Here is a 16,569-nt window from a genome sequence, read left to right as displayed (position 1 = left end):
TGCTGCCTCTGGAATTCTGGCAAGATGTCTGGGCCTCACAGTCTAATTGGTATGCTCGGCAGTAACAACCGCCTGCTTTGTGGCTTGTCTACCCACGGGAATTCACTTGGGAGCTGTGAAGTGCTCACATTATGAGAATTGTCAATTCCCTATTAGCAATAGCCTTCAGTTGTGTGGCCTGCAGCCGCCAGAGTCAATGAGAGTTAAAGTGACCTTCACCATATTACCACAGACGGCGCACTGTCACAACAGGGGTGGTCAGTGGGACAGACCGCCAGCAGCTGGAGCTGCCCCCGTTAGGGTATACTCAATCAGGGAGGTGGCACGGGGGATGCGCGGGAGATGGACCACCCCCCCCACTCCGTCAGCCCAGACGTGAACCGCCACCAATGGTGCCCCCTTCCGCCCCCTGACTACCTGATTGCCAGGATAGCTACTCAGCTCCTCAGATCCCCACAGCAGCTATTCTTCTGGCTTCACGTTTTTAAATAGGTGTACTGAATGGTATCTCCGTGACCACTCGCTGGGGAGGTGGTTAGATCATGGGTGGCCGTTCGTTAGGGCATCCTTCGCGTTGATGGTATGGAGATTAGATTTAATTGGTGATTATTGGTTTCTCGCCATGTTGCGGTGTGATCCGTGTATCGCCAACGGAAGAGGGCCTGTTAGATCGGAAACCGATCAGCAGCCGGCGTGCTTCCTGATTTCCGCCACTCCCTCTATCTAACTGGCCCGCTCGTTTTTGCGGCCGGTGCGACGAGGCCGGCAGATTGCGCCCGATATTTTAACTTGTTACTTCGCACTTTCAATTGCAGTTAAGTGCGATATCAACTCTTTCATAAGCTTCTTCTGAAATAAATGAAGCTTTTAAAAAAGTTGTCAATGTTTCAAATCATTAAACGATCCAGAAGTTGAAATTTTATTAAGTGCTATTTTATATAGGAGACAAATATTTAACTTTCTTTATAGGTGGGTCCGAACACTCTAAGCTTAATGGCTCTCTGTTGTGACATGGCTTGCACACATTATCTTGAAAAGCATATCCTTGGAGAACCTGTTTCAAGCTAAGTACAGTGCAATTTGTGTGCTTTTGACAGGGTTGGGTGGCAGAACTATTCATTGAGAAGTAACCCTTTGAACACTTCATGCACTCTGTGTTGAAATATGGAGTTCCTGAAGAGACATGAGAAAGTTAGAAACATATAGAGAAATATCACAATTTCTTCAATCACTTTCTTAAATCTCAGTGTTTAATACATGATGCACTATCAATTACGACGAGACGAGAGTAGAATGTAATCGAGGCTTTATTATGCAGAGATGTGTGGCCTCCTACAGCAGCTGACGCAATGGCTGCTGTTCGGAGAGCACACATATTTATACTCCGCGGGGATGGTGGAGAACTATATACAGCCAAGTTGCTTTTAAAAATCGCAGAGAATATTACAAATTTAGGTGGTCCAGTGCCTTGATCTGTTGCTGAGAGCGCCGCAGTGCTGGTGGCGACTCAGGCGTCGGCTTGGTCTTCGGTGACTCCGGGAGCGTGTCGCAATCCTCTTAATCCCCGGGTGGGAGCAAGGGGAGGACGGATTGTCCTGGAGCGGGGGCTGCGGTGGGGTGCGCCGGGGGAAGGGAGGGTGGCGCCGGGGCAGGGGGGAGTTGTGTGTGGAACCAGCTGGTGCCAGGTCCCAGAGGGAGACTGTGTCTTGGCGGCCGTCAGGCTACGCTACGTAAGCGTACTGCAGGTTGGCATGGAGTAGCTGTACCCTCTCAACGAACGGGTCCGCCTTGTGGAGTTGCACGTGTCTACAGAGGAGAACGGGTCCTGGAGCTGCCAGCCATGTTGGGAGTGAAATCCCGGAGGTGGACTTCCTGGGGAAGGCAAAGAGATGTTCATGGGGGGTTTCGTTGGTCGCGATGCACAGGAGCGCCCAAATGTAGTGAAATGCGTCGGGGAGGACCTCCTGCTAGCGGGAGGCCGGGTGATTTCTGGACCGTAGGGCCAGCTGGACGGCCTTCCAGACCGTCCCATTCTCCCGCTCCACCTGCCCAGTTCAGCAGGGGTCTGGGAACCTGAATTGTAGCTCCAATATACAGGAGGTTGAGAGTAGTGAGATCAGGAGTAAGGTTTCAAAGTTGCAGGAGTGTACCGGCAAGCAGGAAAGTGGTTTAAAGTGTGTCTACTTTAATGCCAGGAGCATCCGAAATAAGGTGGGTGAACTTGCGGCATGGGTTGGTACCTGGGACTTCGATGTTGTGGCCATTTCGGAGACATGGATAGAGCAGGGACAGGAATGGTTGTTACATGTGCCGGGGTTTAGATATTTCAGTAAGCTCAGAGAAGGTGGTATAAGAGGGGGAGGGGTGGCATTGTTAGTCCAGGACAGTATTACGGTGGCAGAAAGGACGTTCGATGAGGACTCGTCTACTGAGGTGGTATGGGCTGAGGTCAGAAAAAGGAAAGGAGAGGTCACCCTGCTGGGAGTTTTCTATAGGCCTCCGAAAAGTTCCAGAGATGTAGAGGAAAGGATTGCAAAGATGATTCTGGATAGGAGCGAAAGTAACAGGGTAGTTGTTATGGGGGACTTTAACTTTCCAAATATTGACTGGAAACGCTATAGTTCGAGCACGTTAGATGGGTCCTTTTTTGTCCAATGTGTGCAGGAGGGTTTCCTGACACAGTATGTAGATAGGCCAACGAGAGGTGAGGCTATATTGGATTTGGTATTGGGAAATGAACCTGGACAGGTGTTAGATTTGGAGGTAGGTGAGCACTTTGGTGATAGTGACCACAATTCGATTACGTTTACTTTAGCGATGGAAAAGGATAGGTATATACCGCAGGGCAAGAGTTATACCTGGGGGAAAGGCAATTATGATGCGATAAGGCAAGACGTAGGATGCATAGGATGGGGAGGGAAACTGCAGGGGATGGGCACAATTGAAATGTGGAGATGGTTCAAGGAACAGCTACTGCGTGTCCTTGATAAGTATGTCCCTGTCAGGCAGGGTGGAAGTGGTCGAGCGAGGGAACCGTGGTTAACTAAAGTAGTTGAATCACTTGTTAAGAGGAAGAAGGAGGCTTATGTAAAGATGAGGCGTGAAGGTTCAGTTAAGGCGCTCGAGAGTTACAAGTTAGCTAGGAAAGACCTAAAGAGAGAGCTAAGAAGAGCCAGGAGGGAACATGAGAAGTCTTTGACAGGTAGGTTCAAAGATAACCCTAAAGCTTTCTATAGATGCGTCAGGAATAAAAGAATGACTAGGGTAAGAGTGGGCCCAGTCAAGGACAGTAGTGGGAAGTTGTGCGTGGAGCCCGAGGAGAGAGGAGAGGTGTTAAATGAATATTTTTCGTCAGTATTCACACAGGAAAAAGACAATGTTGTTGAGGAGAATACTGAAATACAGGCTACGAGACTAGAAGGGCTTGAGGTTCTTAAGGAGGCGGTGTTAGCAATTCTGGAAAGTGTGAAAATAGATAAGTCCCCTGGGCCGGATGGGATTTATCCTAGGATTCTATGGGAAGCTAGGGAGGAGATTGCTGAGCCTTTGGCTTTGATCTTTATGTCATTGTCTACAGGAAGAGTGCCAGAAAACTGGAGGATAGCAAATGTTGTCCCCTTGTTCAAGAAGAGGAGCAGAGACAACCCCGGTAACTATAGACCAGTGAGCCTTACTTCTGTTGCGGGCAAAGTCTTGGAAAGGTTGATAAGAGATAGGATGTACAATCATCTGGAAAGGAATAATTTAATTAGAGATAGTCAACACTGTTTTGTGAAGGGTAGGTTGTGCCTCACAAACCTTATTGAGTTCTTTGAGAAGGTGACCAAACAGGTGGACGAGGGTAAAGCAGTTGATGTGGTGTATGTGGATTTCAGTAAAGTGTTTGATAAGGTTCGCCATGATAGGCTATTGCAGAAAATACAGAGACATGGGATTCAGGGTGATTTAGCAGTTTGGATCAGACATTGGCCAGCTGGAAGAAGGCAAAGGGTGGTGGTTGATGGGAAATGTTCAGCCTGCAGTCCAGTTACTAGTGGTGTACCACAAGGATCTGTTTTGGGGCCACTGCTGTTTGTCATTTTTATAAATGACCTGGAGGATGGCTTGGAAGGATGGGTGAGTAAATTTGCCGATGACACTAAAGCCAGTGGAGTTGTGGACAGTGTGGAAGGATGTGACACGTTACAGAGGGACATAGGTAAGCTGCAGAGCTAGGCTGAGAGGTGGCAAATGGAGTTTAATGCAGAAAAACGTGAGGTAATTCATTTTGGAAGAAATAACAGGAAGACAGAGTACTGAGCAAATGGTAAGATTCTTGGTAGTGTGGATGAGCAGAGAGATCTTGGTGTCCATGTACTTAGATCCCTGAAAGTTGCCACCCAGGTTGAGAGGGTTGTTAAGAAGGCATACGGTGTGTTAGCTTTTATTGGTAGAGGGATTGAGTTTTGGAGCCATGAAGTCATGTTGCAGCTGGACAAAACTCTGGTGCGGCCGCATTTGGAGTATTGCGTGCAATTCTGGTCGCCGCATTATAGGAAGGATGTGGAAGCATTGGAAAGGGTGCAGAGGAGATTTACCAGGATGTTGTCTGGTCTGGAGGGAAGATCTTATGAGGGAAGGCTGAGGGACTTGAGGTTATTTTCTTTAGAAAGAAGAAGGTTAAGAGGTGACTTAATTGAGGCATACAAGACGTTCTGAGGATTAGATAGGGTGGACAGTGAGAGCTTTTTTCCTCAGATGGTGAAGTCGAGCACGAGGGGACATAGCTTTAAATTGAGGGGAGATAGATATAGGACAGATGTCAGAGGTAGGTTCTTTACTCAGAGAGTAGTAAGGGCGTGGAATGCCCTGCCTGTAACAGTAGTGGACTAGCCAACATTAACGGCATTTAAATGGTCATTGGATAAACATATGGATGATAAGGGAAAAGTGTAGATGGGTTTCAAAGGTCGGCGCAACATCGAGGGCTGAAGGGCCTGTACTGCGCGTTAATGTTCTCTGTTCTATGTTCTATGTTCTATTTCCCCGGGGGTTGTAGCTGGTTGTCCTGCTCGAGGCAATGCCCCTGTTGAGCAGGAACTGGTGCAGCTCATCGCTCATAAATGAGAATCCCCGGTTGCTGTGGACATAGGTGGGGAAACCGAACAGAGCGAAGATGGTGTTGAGGGCTTTGATGATGGTGGCAGATGTCATATCAGGGCATGGGATGGCAAAGGGGAATCGGGAATATTCGTTGACCACACTGAGTAATTACGTGTTGCAGTCGGTAGAGGGGAGGGGCCCTTTGAAGCCCAGCTGAGACGTTCAAAGGGGTGGGAGGCCTTCACCAGGCGCGCACGGTCTGGCCGGTAGAAGTGCAGTTTACACTCCGCGCAGACCTGGCAGTCTCTGGTGATAGCCCTGACTTCCTCGATGGAGTAGGGCAGATTGCGGGCCTCAATGAAGTGGTAAAACTGGGTGACTCCTGGGTGACAGAGATTGTCGTTTAGGGTCCAGAGTCGGTCCACTTGTGCGCTGGCACATGTACCTCGGGATAGGGCATCGGGTGGCTCGTTGAGCTTACCGGGGCGATACAAAATCTCGTAGTTGTAGGTGGAGAGCTCGATCCTCCACCTCAAGATTTTATCGTTTTTGATCTTGCCCCGCTGTGTGTTATAAAACATGAAGGCAACCAACCATTGATCAGTGAGGAGAGTGAATCTCCTGCCGGCCGGGTAATGCCTCCAATGCCGCACAGCTTCAACGTTGGCTTGGGCCTCCTTTTCGACAAAGGAGTGCCGAATTTCGGAGGCATGGAGGGTGCGGGAAAAGAATGCCATGGGCCTGCCTGCCTGATTGAGGGTGGCGGCCAGAGCGACGTCTGATGCATCGCTCTCGACTTGGAAGGGGAGCATCTCGTCAACCGCGTGCATCGCTGCCTTGGCGATGTCGGCCTTGATACGGTTGAAGGCCTGGTGAGCCTTGCCGTCAGTGGGAAAACGGTGGATTGAATGAGAGGGCGGGCCTTGTCTGCATAGTTTGGGACCCACTGGGCGTAATACGAATAGAACCCCAGGCATTGTTTGAGGGCCTTGGGGCAGTGGGGGAGGGGGAGTGCCATGAGGGGGCGCATGCGATCGGGGGAGGGGCCCAGAACTCCGTTCAGGACCACATAGCCGAGGATGGCTCAACGGTTCATGCTGAACACGCACTTCTCCTTGTTATTCGTGAGGTTGAGGAGAGTGGCGGCGTGGAGAAATTTGGAAAGGTGAGCGTCGTGGTCCTGCTGGTCGTGGCCGCAGATGGTGACATTGTCCAGGCACGGGAAGGTGGCCCGCAGTCTACCGGTCAACCATTCGGTCCATCTCCCGTTGGAAGACCGAGACTCCATTGGTGACGCCAAAGGGAACCAAAGGGAAAGGGGTAACGGCGGCCGTCTGCTTCGAACGCAGTGTACTGGCGATCTGCCCTACGGATAGGGAGCTGGTGGTAGGCAGATTTCAGGTCCACTGTCGAGAAGACCCGGTATTGTGCAATCTGATTGACCATATCAGATATCCGTGGGAAGGGGTACAGGTCGAGCTACGTGTAGCGATTGATGGTCTGACTAGTCAACGACTATCCTGTTTTTCTCCCCGGTTTTCACGACTACCACTTGGGCTCTCCAGGGGCTGTTGCTGGCCTCGATGATACCTTCCCGCAGCAGCCGCTGGACCTCAGACCTGACGAAGGTCCTGTCCTGGGCGCTGTACCGTCTGCTCCTGGTGGCAACAGGTTTGCAATCCGGGGTTAGGTTTGCAAAAAGGGAAGACGGATCAACCTTAAGGGCCGCGAAGCCGCAAATGGTAAGAGGTGGTAAGGGCCCGCCAAATTTCAGGATTAGGCTCTGGAGGTTGCACTGGAAGTCAAGGCCGAGTAGCAAGGCAACGCAGAGGTTGGGGAGGACGTAGAGCTGGAAGCCGCTGAACTCCACACCCTGGACGGTGAGGGTGGCGATACAGTACCCCCGGATCGCCACGGAGTGGGATCCAGGGGCCAGGGAGGTTCTCTGGTTAGCGGGGTGTACCGCGAGGGAGCAGCGCCTTACCGTATCGGGGTGGATGAAGCTCTCAGTGCTCCCGGAGTCCAGAAGGCAGAAGACCACGTGCCCGTCGACCTTCACCTTTGTCGAAGCGGTCGCGAGGTTGTGCGGTCGAGACTGGTCAATCGTGACCGAGGCGAGACGCGGCTGGTCGTCAGTGGTTGCAGGTGATGAGCAGCCTGATGAGGTGCGCGACGGGCAGGAGTCCTGAGGTGGGTAAGATGCCGGCACTCACGGGCCGCACGTGGTCCGTGGAGGGGAAGATGGCGGCGTCCACTGTCCGCACATGGGGGGTGCCGGGACAATAGCGGGCGATTGAGCGGGCCTGGCACACTGCAGCAAAATGTCCCTTCTTGCCACAGGCCTTGCAGAGGGCACTGCACGCCGGGCAGCACTGCTAGCGGTGTTTTGACTGTCTACAGAAATAGCATTTCGGTCCCCCGTGGTTGGTTGGCTGACGCGCGGCGCAGTCGTGGGGTTGGCTGGGGGCTGTCACTGATTGGGTCCACGATGGATTGGCTGTCGTCGGGGTCCATGATGCACAGGGGGGGTGGGCCGCGCGGTCGGGGGCATAGGCCTGAACGTTGCGTGATGCGACCGTAAGTGAGAACGCTAGATCTTTGGTCGCCGCGAGGTCAAGCCTGGCCCCTTCTAAGAGGTGCTGGTGAATGTAGTCAGACCCTATGCCCGTAACGATCGCGCCTCTCATCAGTAGGTTCGAGTGTTCAGTGGCCAAAATGGCCTGGCAGTCACAGTCTCTCACTAGGGCAAGCAGGGCACGCCAGAAATCTTCCACAGACTCACCGGGAAGTTGGCGCCACGTGGATAGGAGATGCCTGGCGTAGATTTTGTTGGTCGACTGAGCCTAATTTTCCTTCAGTAGTGTCATGGCCTCTGCGTAGGTCGGCGCATCCTGGACTAGGGGAAAAATGTTGGAGCTCAGCCCGTGTACAGAATCTGGAGCTTCTGTGCTTCTGAGATTGGGTCTGGCGTAGACCCGATGTAAGCTTCAAAACAGGCTAGCCAATGTTCGAAGCCTTTTTTGACATTGTCTGCTTGAGGATGCAGCTGCAGGCGATCCGGCTTGATGTGGAGGTCCATCTCTGAAAAATCTCTGTGTAATAAATTGATGCACTATCAATTACGACGAGACGAGAGTAGAATGTAATCGGGGCTTTATTACACAGAGATGTGGGGCCTCCTACAGCAGCTGACGAAATGGTTGCTGTTCGGAGAGCACACATATTTATACTCCGCCTATTTATACTGGGCGGAGCCAGCAGGCAGGGATTTACCCCGTACCTGTAGTACAGGGGCCTTACTGTAAAACCCATATATATACAGTATAATACATGAGTAGTGACTACCACAATACTGCACTATAAATAGACTGTAGCATCAATTAATCCTGGTAATGTTCCCTATGACTTAATAAATCTAATAAGCTATTCTGTGTAAATTTGTTATGCCTATGTGGTTAGAATGTGGAACGTACGACCGCAGGGAGTGGCTGACGCGATTAACAAGTTACCCAGAAGCTAGATAACTACATGAGAGAGAAAGGAATGGAAAGACATACTGACAGGGTGGGATGAAATAGGATGGATTGAGGCTCAGGTGGATCAAAATTAGTAAAAGGCAAAGCAATAAATCTTCATTTCAATGCAACGGAGGTCCACAAAGGAAATAATATTTTTTGCTTGGAATAAATCGATCGCTGATAGAATTAATAATTGAAAAAAATAATGACGAGGTCAGTAGATATTCCATGTGAACAGCCTTCGTCAAAATGAAGTTCTGGCAGCATTGGGCACGATCTACCATGCTCGACTGGGAACACAGCACAGCCTATAGATGTTGGGAGAAGCCTCCCGTGGGCTTCTCGGCAACCAGTACACATCGTGAGATCTACCCAGTTCTCGCGTGGCGTCGAGATCAGGATCACGCCCACAATGAACGTGACCAAACCACACTTGCTTAATTAAGTTTTAAATCTACTTAGGTGAGCTCACCCGAGATCCATCGGCCTCCCGGGATTTATCGGCCTCCCCAGGAAGGCCTCAGCCGGGTGCTGTTCCGTACTGGTCCACACAACAATGGACAAAACGGAATGGCACCTGGGGTGGGGAGGGAGGGGGCGGTCTCTTTGGGCCATCGGTCAGGGACAGTGCAAGATAGACGCCTGGCGCTTCCCCTGGAACGTGAGCACCTTGATACTGTCAGGTTGGCACCTTAGCACTGCCACAGTGCCTGGCTGGCAGTGCAAGGGTGCCAGGGTGGAACTGTCAAGGACCTGGGGCTGAGGGGGACCATGCCCATGAAAGATGGATGAGAGGGGTATTAAGGGCGGCGGGTGCAGTGCAGACCTCCTCTGGGAGGTTGGGGGGTTGAAGGGTGGGGGGCCTGGAAGGGGTGGGCTTATAAGGGAGCGTGGGGGGCCTGAAGAGGGGGAGCCCCAGGGACCCCACAGTGTGGTGTCATCACTTGGGGAGTGTGGGGTAATGCCCATAATTGTGGAGGGTGACATTGTCCATGGTTGGGGGAAGTGGGGGACCCACAAGCTCACTTAGAGATCAGAGCACCCTTTCAAAATGGCGACCCTATCTCTGAGGAGCCGGCCTGGCTGGCGAGTTCAGCTCCCCAGTGATGAAAATAATTCCAAGTGTGGGATAAACTGGTGAGAAACTCCCCGGGGTGCCAAAAGTGACTTAAGCATGGTTAGATAGTGGTGTGGAACTTCCCAACTGAGCCGGCAGGAAAATCCCAACAAAACCCACTACAAATGACACATAGAAATGGTTGCGTTAGATCGCGCCCATTATCTATTTTATGATTAGCTAGCCCATTACATGTTGTAACACGCTTCCCACATTATAGCATTTCCCACCTTCTGTATGTGTTGGTGTTTCTTTCTTTCTTCCTTTCGTTTTGTCTTTTGTTTTGATTCTATTTAATTTTCCCCATATGAAATGAAAAATGAAATGAAAACCGCTTATTGTCACAAGTAGGCTTCAATGAAGTTGCTGTGAAAAGCCCCTAGTCGCCACATTCCGGCGCCTGTTCGGGGAGACTGTTACGGGAATTGAACCGTGCTGCTGGCCTGCTTGGTCTGCTTTCAAAGCCAGCGATTTGAATCATGGTCCTTTTTCTTTTGTGAACCTCTGTAAGACTCTATCGTTCATGAAACACACATTGCCCTGTAGTTCTTTTGATCCGTAAATACAAGAGAACAAATTGATGGCTCAAAGGTTGTTATGCTTAATGGTGTTACTTTATTTGTCCCCATGATGACATATTTAAAATGAGCACAGATTTGAAATAATTACAGGCAAACTAAAACGGTGACAGAGAATGGTAATGGATTTAATAGGTTGAGATGAGGAATGAAAATAATTTTTAAAAGAAGCAGTTTTGATATTGCTCCCAGCGAATGACTCTGCTTCACCGATCTCTAGCATCAGGCCACATAATTCACAAAGCTTCTTTTCAGAAGCACAACACGCAGTTATATTTGGGCATTGAATCCACCCAGAAATCTGGCCTTAATTCCCTCTCTCCAGTAATTTTCACGTATGTGGAGCCACTTTTATTCAATTTTCAAGAAATGTAGGTTATTGAAACAGTGTTTCGCCTGAGGATCATTCGGGAAGCTGAGGGGGTGATAGATAGAAGCTACAGGGACATAGTTACACCTGAGAATAAAGGTAGCTGGGTAACAGTTAGAGGTGGGAAGAGGAGGAAGCAGTCAGAGCAGGGATCCCCTGTGGTTTTTTCTCTCAACAATAAGTATACCGCTTTGGATACTGTTGGGGGGGATTACCTAGCAGGGGTAGGCTACAGTGACCGGGTCTCTGGCACGAGGTCTGGCTCTGGGGCTCAGAAGGGAAGGGGGGAGATTAGGTGGGCACTAGTTATAGGGGACTCAATAGTTAGAGGTACAGACAGGCGGTTCTGTGGGCACAGGCAAGACTCTCGGATGGTTTGTTGCCTCCCGGGTGCCAGGGTCCATGACGTCTCGGATCGTGTCTTCAGGATCCTTAAGGGGGAGGGGGAGCAGTCAGAAGTCGTGGTGCACATTGGTACCAACGACGTAGGTAGGAAAAGGGGTGTGGATGTAATAAACGAGTTTAGGGAGTTAGGCTGGAAGTTAAAAGCCAGGACAGACAGAGTTGTTATGAGATGAATGAAAATTGCTTATTGTCACAAGTAGGCTTCAAATAAAGTTACTGTGAAAAGCCCCTAGTCGCCACATTCCGGCACCTGTTCAGGGGGGCTGGTATGGGAATTGAACTGTGCTGCTGGCCTGCCTTGGTCTGCTTTCAAAGCCAGCGATTTAGCCCAGTGTGCAAAATCAGCCTCTGGTTTGTTGCCGGTGCCACGTGATAGCGAGGCTAGGAATAGGGAGAGAGTGCAGTTGAACATGTGGCTGCAGGAATTGTGTAGGAGGGAGGGCTTCAGGCATTTGGATAATTGGAGCGCATTCTGGGGAAGGTGGGACCTGTATAAGCAGGACGAGTTGCATCTGAGCCAGAGGGGCACCAATATCCTGGGAGGGAGGTTTTCTAGTACTCTTCGGGAGGGTTTAAACTAATTTGGCAGGGGAATGGGAACCGGATATGTAGTCCAGCAACTCAGGTAGCTGATATTCAGGACGCCAAAGTGAGGAAGGTAACACTGACAAAGGAGAGTACTTGCAGGCACGGAGATGGGTTGAAGTGTGTATACTTCAACGCAAGAAGCATCAGGAATAAGGTGAGTGAACTTAAGGCATGGATCGGTACTTGGGACTACAATGTGGTGGCCATCACGGAAACTTGGATAGAAGAGGGGCAGAAATGATTGTTGGAGGTTCCTGGTTATAGATGTTTCAATAAGATTAGGGAGGGTGGTAAAAGAGGTGGTGGGGGGGGTGGCATTGTTAATTAGAGATAGTATAACAGCTGCAGAAAGACAGTTCGAGGAGGATCTGCCGACTGAGGTAGTATAGGTTGAAGTCAGAAATAGGAAAGGAGCAGTCACCTTGTTGGGAGTTTTCTCTAGACCCCCCAATAGCAGCAGAGATGTGGAGGAAAAGATTGGGAAACAGATTTTGGAAAGGTGCAGAAGTCACAGGGTAGTAGTCATAGGTGACTTCAACTTCCAAATATTGAGTGGAAACTCTTCAGATCAAATAGTTTGGATGGGGTGGTGTTTGTGCAGTGTGTCCAGGAAGCTTTTCTAACACAGTATGTAGATTGTCCGACCAGAGGGGAGGCCATATTGGATTTGGTACTTGGTAATGAACCAGGGCAAGTGATAGATTTGTTAGTGGGGAAGCATTTTGGAGATAGTGACCACAATTCTGTGACTTTCACTTTAGTAATGGAGAGGGATAGGTGCGTGCAATAGGGCAAGGTTTACAATTGGGAGAAGGGTAAATACGATGCTGTCAGACAAGAACTGAAGTGCATAAGTTGGGAACATAGGCTGTCAGGGAAGGATACAATTGAAATGTGGAACTTGTTCAAGGAACAGATACTACGTGTCCTTGATATGTATGACCCTGTCAGACAGGGAAGAGATGGTCGAGTGAGGGAACCATGGTTGACAAGAGACGTTGAATGTCTTGTTAAGAGAAAGAAGGATACTTATGTAAGGCTGAGGATACAAGGTTCAGACAGGGCGCTGGAGGGATACAAGATAGTCAGGAGGGAACTAAAGAAAGGGATTAAGAGAGCTAAGAGAGGGCATGAAAAATCATTGGTGGGTAGGATCAAGGAAAACCCCAAGGCCTTTTACACATATGTGAGAAATATGAGAATGACTAGAGCGAGGGTGGGTCCGATCAAGGACAGTAGTGGGAGATTGTGTATTGAGTCTGAAAAGATAGGAGAGGTCTTGAACGAGTACTTTTCTTCAGTATTTACGAATGAGAGGGGCCATATTGTTGGAGAGGACAGTGTGAAACAGTTTGGTAAGCTCGAGGAGATACTTGTTTGGAAGGAAGATGTGTTGGGCATTTTGAAAAACTTGAGGATAGACAAGTCCCCCGGGCCTGATGGGATATATCCAAAGATTCTATGGGAAGCAAGAGATGAAATTGCAGAGCCGTTGGCAATGATCTTTTCATCCTCACTGTCAACAGGGGTGGTACCAGGGGATTGGAGAGTGGTGAATGTCGTGCCCCTGTTCAAAAAAGGGAATAGGGATAATCCTGGGAATTACAACCAGTTAGTCTTACTTCGGTGGTAGGCAAAGTAATGGAAAGGGTACTGAGGGATAGGATTTCTGAGCATCTGGAAAGACACTGCTTGATTAGGGACAGTCAGCACGGATTTGTGAGGGGTAGGTCTTGCCTCACGAGTCTTATTGAATTCTTTGAGGAGGTGACCAAGCACGTGGATGAAGGTAAAGCAGTGGATGTAGTGTACATGGATTTTAGTAAGGCATTTGATAAGGTTCCCCATGGTAGGCTTATGCAGAAAGTAAGGAGGCATGGGATAGTGGGAAATTTGGCCAGTTGGATAGAAGTCAGAGAGTGGTGGTGGATGGCAAATATTCAGCCTGGAGCCCATTTACCAGTGGCGTACCGCAGGGATCAGTTCTGGGTCCTCTGCTGTTTGTGATTTTCATTAATGACTTGGATGAGGGAGTTGAAGGGTGGGTCAGTAAATTTGCAGACGATACAAAGATTGGTGGAGTTGTGGATAGTAAGGAGGGCTGTTGTCGGCTGCAAAGAGACATAGATAGGATGCAGAACTGGGCTGAGAAATGGCAGATGGAGTTTAACCCTGAAAAGTGTGAGGTTGTCCATTTTGGAAGGACAAATATGAATGTGGAATACAGGGTTAACGGTAGAGTTCTTGGCAATGTGGAGGAGCAGAGAGATCTTGGGGTCTATGTTCATACATCTTTGAAAGTTGCCACTCAAGTGGATAGAGCTGTGAAGAAGGCCTATGGTGTGCTCGCGTTCTTTAACAGAGGGATTGAATTTAAGAGCTGTGAGGTGATGATGCAGCTGTACAAAACTTTGGTAAGGCCACATTTGGAGTACCGTGTACAGTTCTGGTCGCCTCATTTTAGGAAGGATGTGGAAGCTTTGGAAAAGGTGCAAAGGAGATTTACCAGGATGTTGCCTAGAATGGAGAGTAGGTCTTACGAGGAAAGGGGACATAAATTTAAGGTGAAAGGTGGAAGATATAGGAGGGATATCAGAGGTAGGTTCTTTACCCAGAGAGTAGTGGGGGCATGGAATGCACTGCCTGTGGAAGTAGTTGAGTCAGAAACATTAGGGACCTTCAAGCAGCTATTGGATAGGTACATGGATTATGGTAAAATGATATAGTGTAGATTTATTTGTTCTTAAGGGCAGCACGGTAGCATTGTGGATAGCACAATTGCTTCTGACGCTGTTTTGCGAATCTCCGCTCCCCCGAAAATCGCGCCCCCAACGATGCTGCACCCCGAATGGGCCAAATTCCCGATGGCATGGTCAGAAGTCCGAGGATGCCAGGGCATGGGGGGACCTGGGCTGGCGAAACAGTATTCAGTTAAGATTTTTCCCTTAGAAGCAGCATTGGCAAATGATTTTTAATGTATGTTTTGCTTGAAGGGTGTTAGTAGGGACATAGATGGAGCGGTATGGGGCAGCATAGAGGCGGTGATAGGGGGCAGCATAGAGGTGGTGGTAGGGGGCAGCATAGAGATGGTGATAGGGGGCAGCATAGAGGTGACAGTAGGGGGCAGCATAGAAGTAGGGGAGAGGAGATGATAATTTAATTTATAAAGGACAGCTCACCAAATCATTCTTGATCAAATTTTAACTTTGATGGCAGTCAGGGAGATCTGTCTGACTCGAATAATTGTTTTTTAGATTTTCCAATTAAGGGGCAATATAGCTTGGCCAATCCACCTAATAATAATAATAATAACCTTTTATTGTCACAAGTATGAAGTTACGGTGAAAAGCCCCTACTCGCCACATTCCGGCGCCTGTTTGGGTAAGCTGGTACGGGAATTGAACCCGCACTGCTGGCCTTGTTCTGCATCACAAACCAGCTATCTAGCCCACTGAGCTAAACCAGCCCTAACCCTGCACTTCTTTGGGTTGTGAGGGTCAGACTCATGCAGACACGGGGTTAATGCCAATTCCACATGGACAGTAACCCGGGGCCGGGATCGATCCCGGGTTTTTGGCACCGTGAGGCACAGGGCTAACCTTGCCTCCCTGGGTAGCACAGTGGTTAGCAGAGTTGCTTCACAGCGCCAGGGTCCCAGGTTCGATTCCTGGCTTGGGTCACTGTCTGTGTGGAGTCTGCACGTTTTCCCCTTTTCTGCGTGGGTTTCCTCCGGGTGCTTCGATTTCCTTCCACAGTCCAAAGATGTGCAGGTTAGGTGGATTGACCATGATAAATTGCCGTGGGGTTACTGGGTTATGGGATAGGGTGGAGGTGCAGGCTTGGGTAGGGTGCTCTTTCCAAGAGCCGGTGCAGACTTTATGGGCTGAATGGCCTCCTTCTGCACTGTAAATTCTATGAACCTGACTCAAACTATTTTTTAACCCAGATGGAAAAGCATGTGTGGCAACATTCTTGAAATGAAGCTTGGTGTCAAATTGCATTTTAATCAGCCATAAAAAGCTAAAACATTGAATACTTCACAGAGCATAAATTTAAACGTTAATCCTGCTCACCCAGCTTCTTCACGCCAAATCCCGGTGGGCATTTGTAGTGCTTCAGACAAAATTCAAATTCATAGTAGTGACCTTCGACACATTCACAGACACGGTTGTGAGGGCTGTTGCATTCATGTTTAATGTACTGATACTCTTTGCAAAACACATTGCAATACTGGCATTCATCCAGGTAATTCCAGTATTCTGTATAGTGTGAGTCAGCACACTGAGTCCTCTGTTTTGTATTGCAGTGAGTCTTCCTGTAAGTACCAGGAGGGCATTGCTCACATGTGTGATAATGAGCCAATTCATCATCCCAATGCCGGTAGACAGGGGCGTTGAATGATTCCAGCTCCAGGTGACCATGCTGCTGTGATACCAATGGAACTGATAAAAAAGAGATAATAAAAAGCTGAAAAGTAAAATAAGGAGCTGTAAGTTCCACCATATTAAACTTTCTACTGGACAAATTACACTTCTTATTCAACTGTGTATTCTTTCCTTGTTATAGCCCGCAAGTATCTTAAGGGGTGGGAATGATTAACTTCCCCATGAACCTTGCTGGATACGAGCTCCGCCGTTGATGGGGGCGGGAGATCTCTAAACAATGTATAGTTGGATGGTATATGAAGCTGGCCAGTTAGGCACCGGCAAGGCAGAGCCGGTTGGGGTCTACAATGTAATGTATATAATAGTTATTGTAAATAAACTAAGGGTGCAATTCAATGAAAATGTTTTGAAGTGTGATAGCAAGCGGGAAATGCCGCGAACTTCCCGGTGCTCAGCCCGGCGAGGCCGTCACCGCAGTCCAACGTTAATTAGTCTACTTTAGGAGGCCCCACGGATTTCACGCCAC

The 16,569-nt window shown here is 49.2% G+C and overlaps 1 protein-coding gene across 1 annotated transcript; it reads right to left on the bottom strand.

The window, feature by feature from the left end:
• Window positions 1-934: 934 nt before the first annotated feature.
• Window positions 935-16,161, bottom strand: LOC140385931 (tumor necrosis factor receptor superfamily member 11B-like). The gene is made up of 2 exons (XM_072468582.1): window positions 15,732-16,161; window positions 935-1,173 (listed from the first exon to the last, which is right to left on the bottom strand). Exons 1-2 carry the CDS (start codon window positions 16,159-16,161, stop codon window positions 935-937), a joined length of 669 nt encoding a protein of 222 aa, XP_072324683.1.
• Between the last annotated feature and the right edge of the window lie 408 nt (window positions 16,162-16,569).

The sequence above is a fragment of the Scyliorhinus torazame genome, chromosome 11 (genome assembly GCF_047496885.1).
Source record: "Scyliorhinus torazame isolate Kashiwa2021f chromosome 11, sScyTor2.1, whole genome shotgun sequence".
Taxonomy (NCBI): domain Eukaryota; kingdom Metazoa; phylum Chordata; class Chondrichthyes; order Carcharhiniformes; family Scyliorhinidae; genus Scyliorhinus; species Scyliorhinus torazame.
Note: the sequence above shows the minus strand (reverse complement) of the source record. Positions and strands in the feature narration are given on the sequence as shown.

Excerpts from the sequence above, each read along its gene's own strand:
- LOC140385931 (XM_072468582.1), bottom strand. The coding sequence starts at position 16,161 with ATGGTGGAACTTACAGCTCCTTATTTTACTTTTCAGCTTTTTATTATC. Across the intron at positions 1,174-15,731 it reads ATTTGGCGTGAAGAAGCTGG|GAACTCCATATTTCAACACA; the intron begins GTGAGCAGGATT and ends ATGTCTCTTCAG.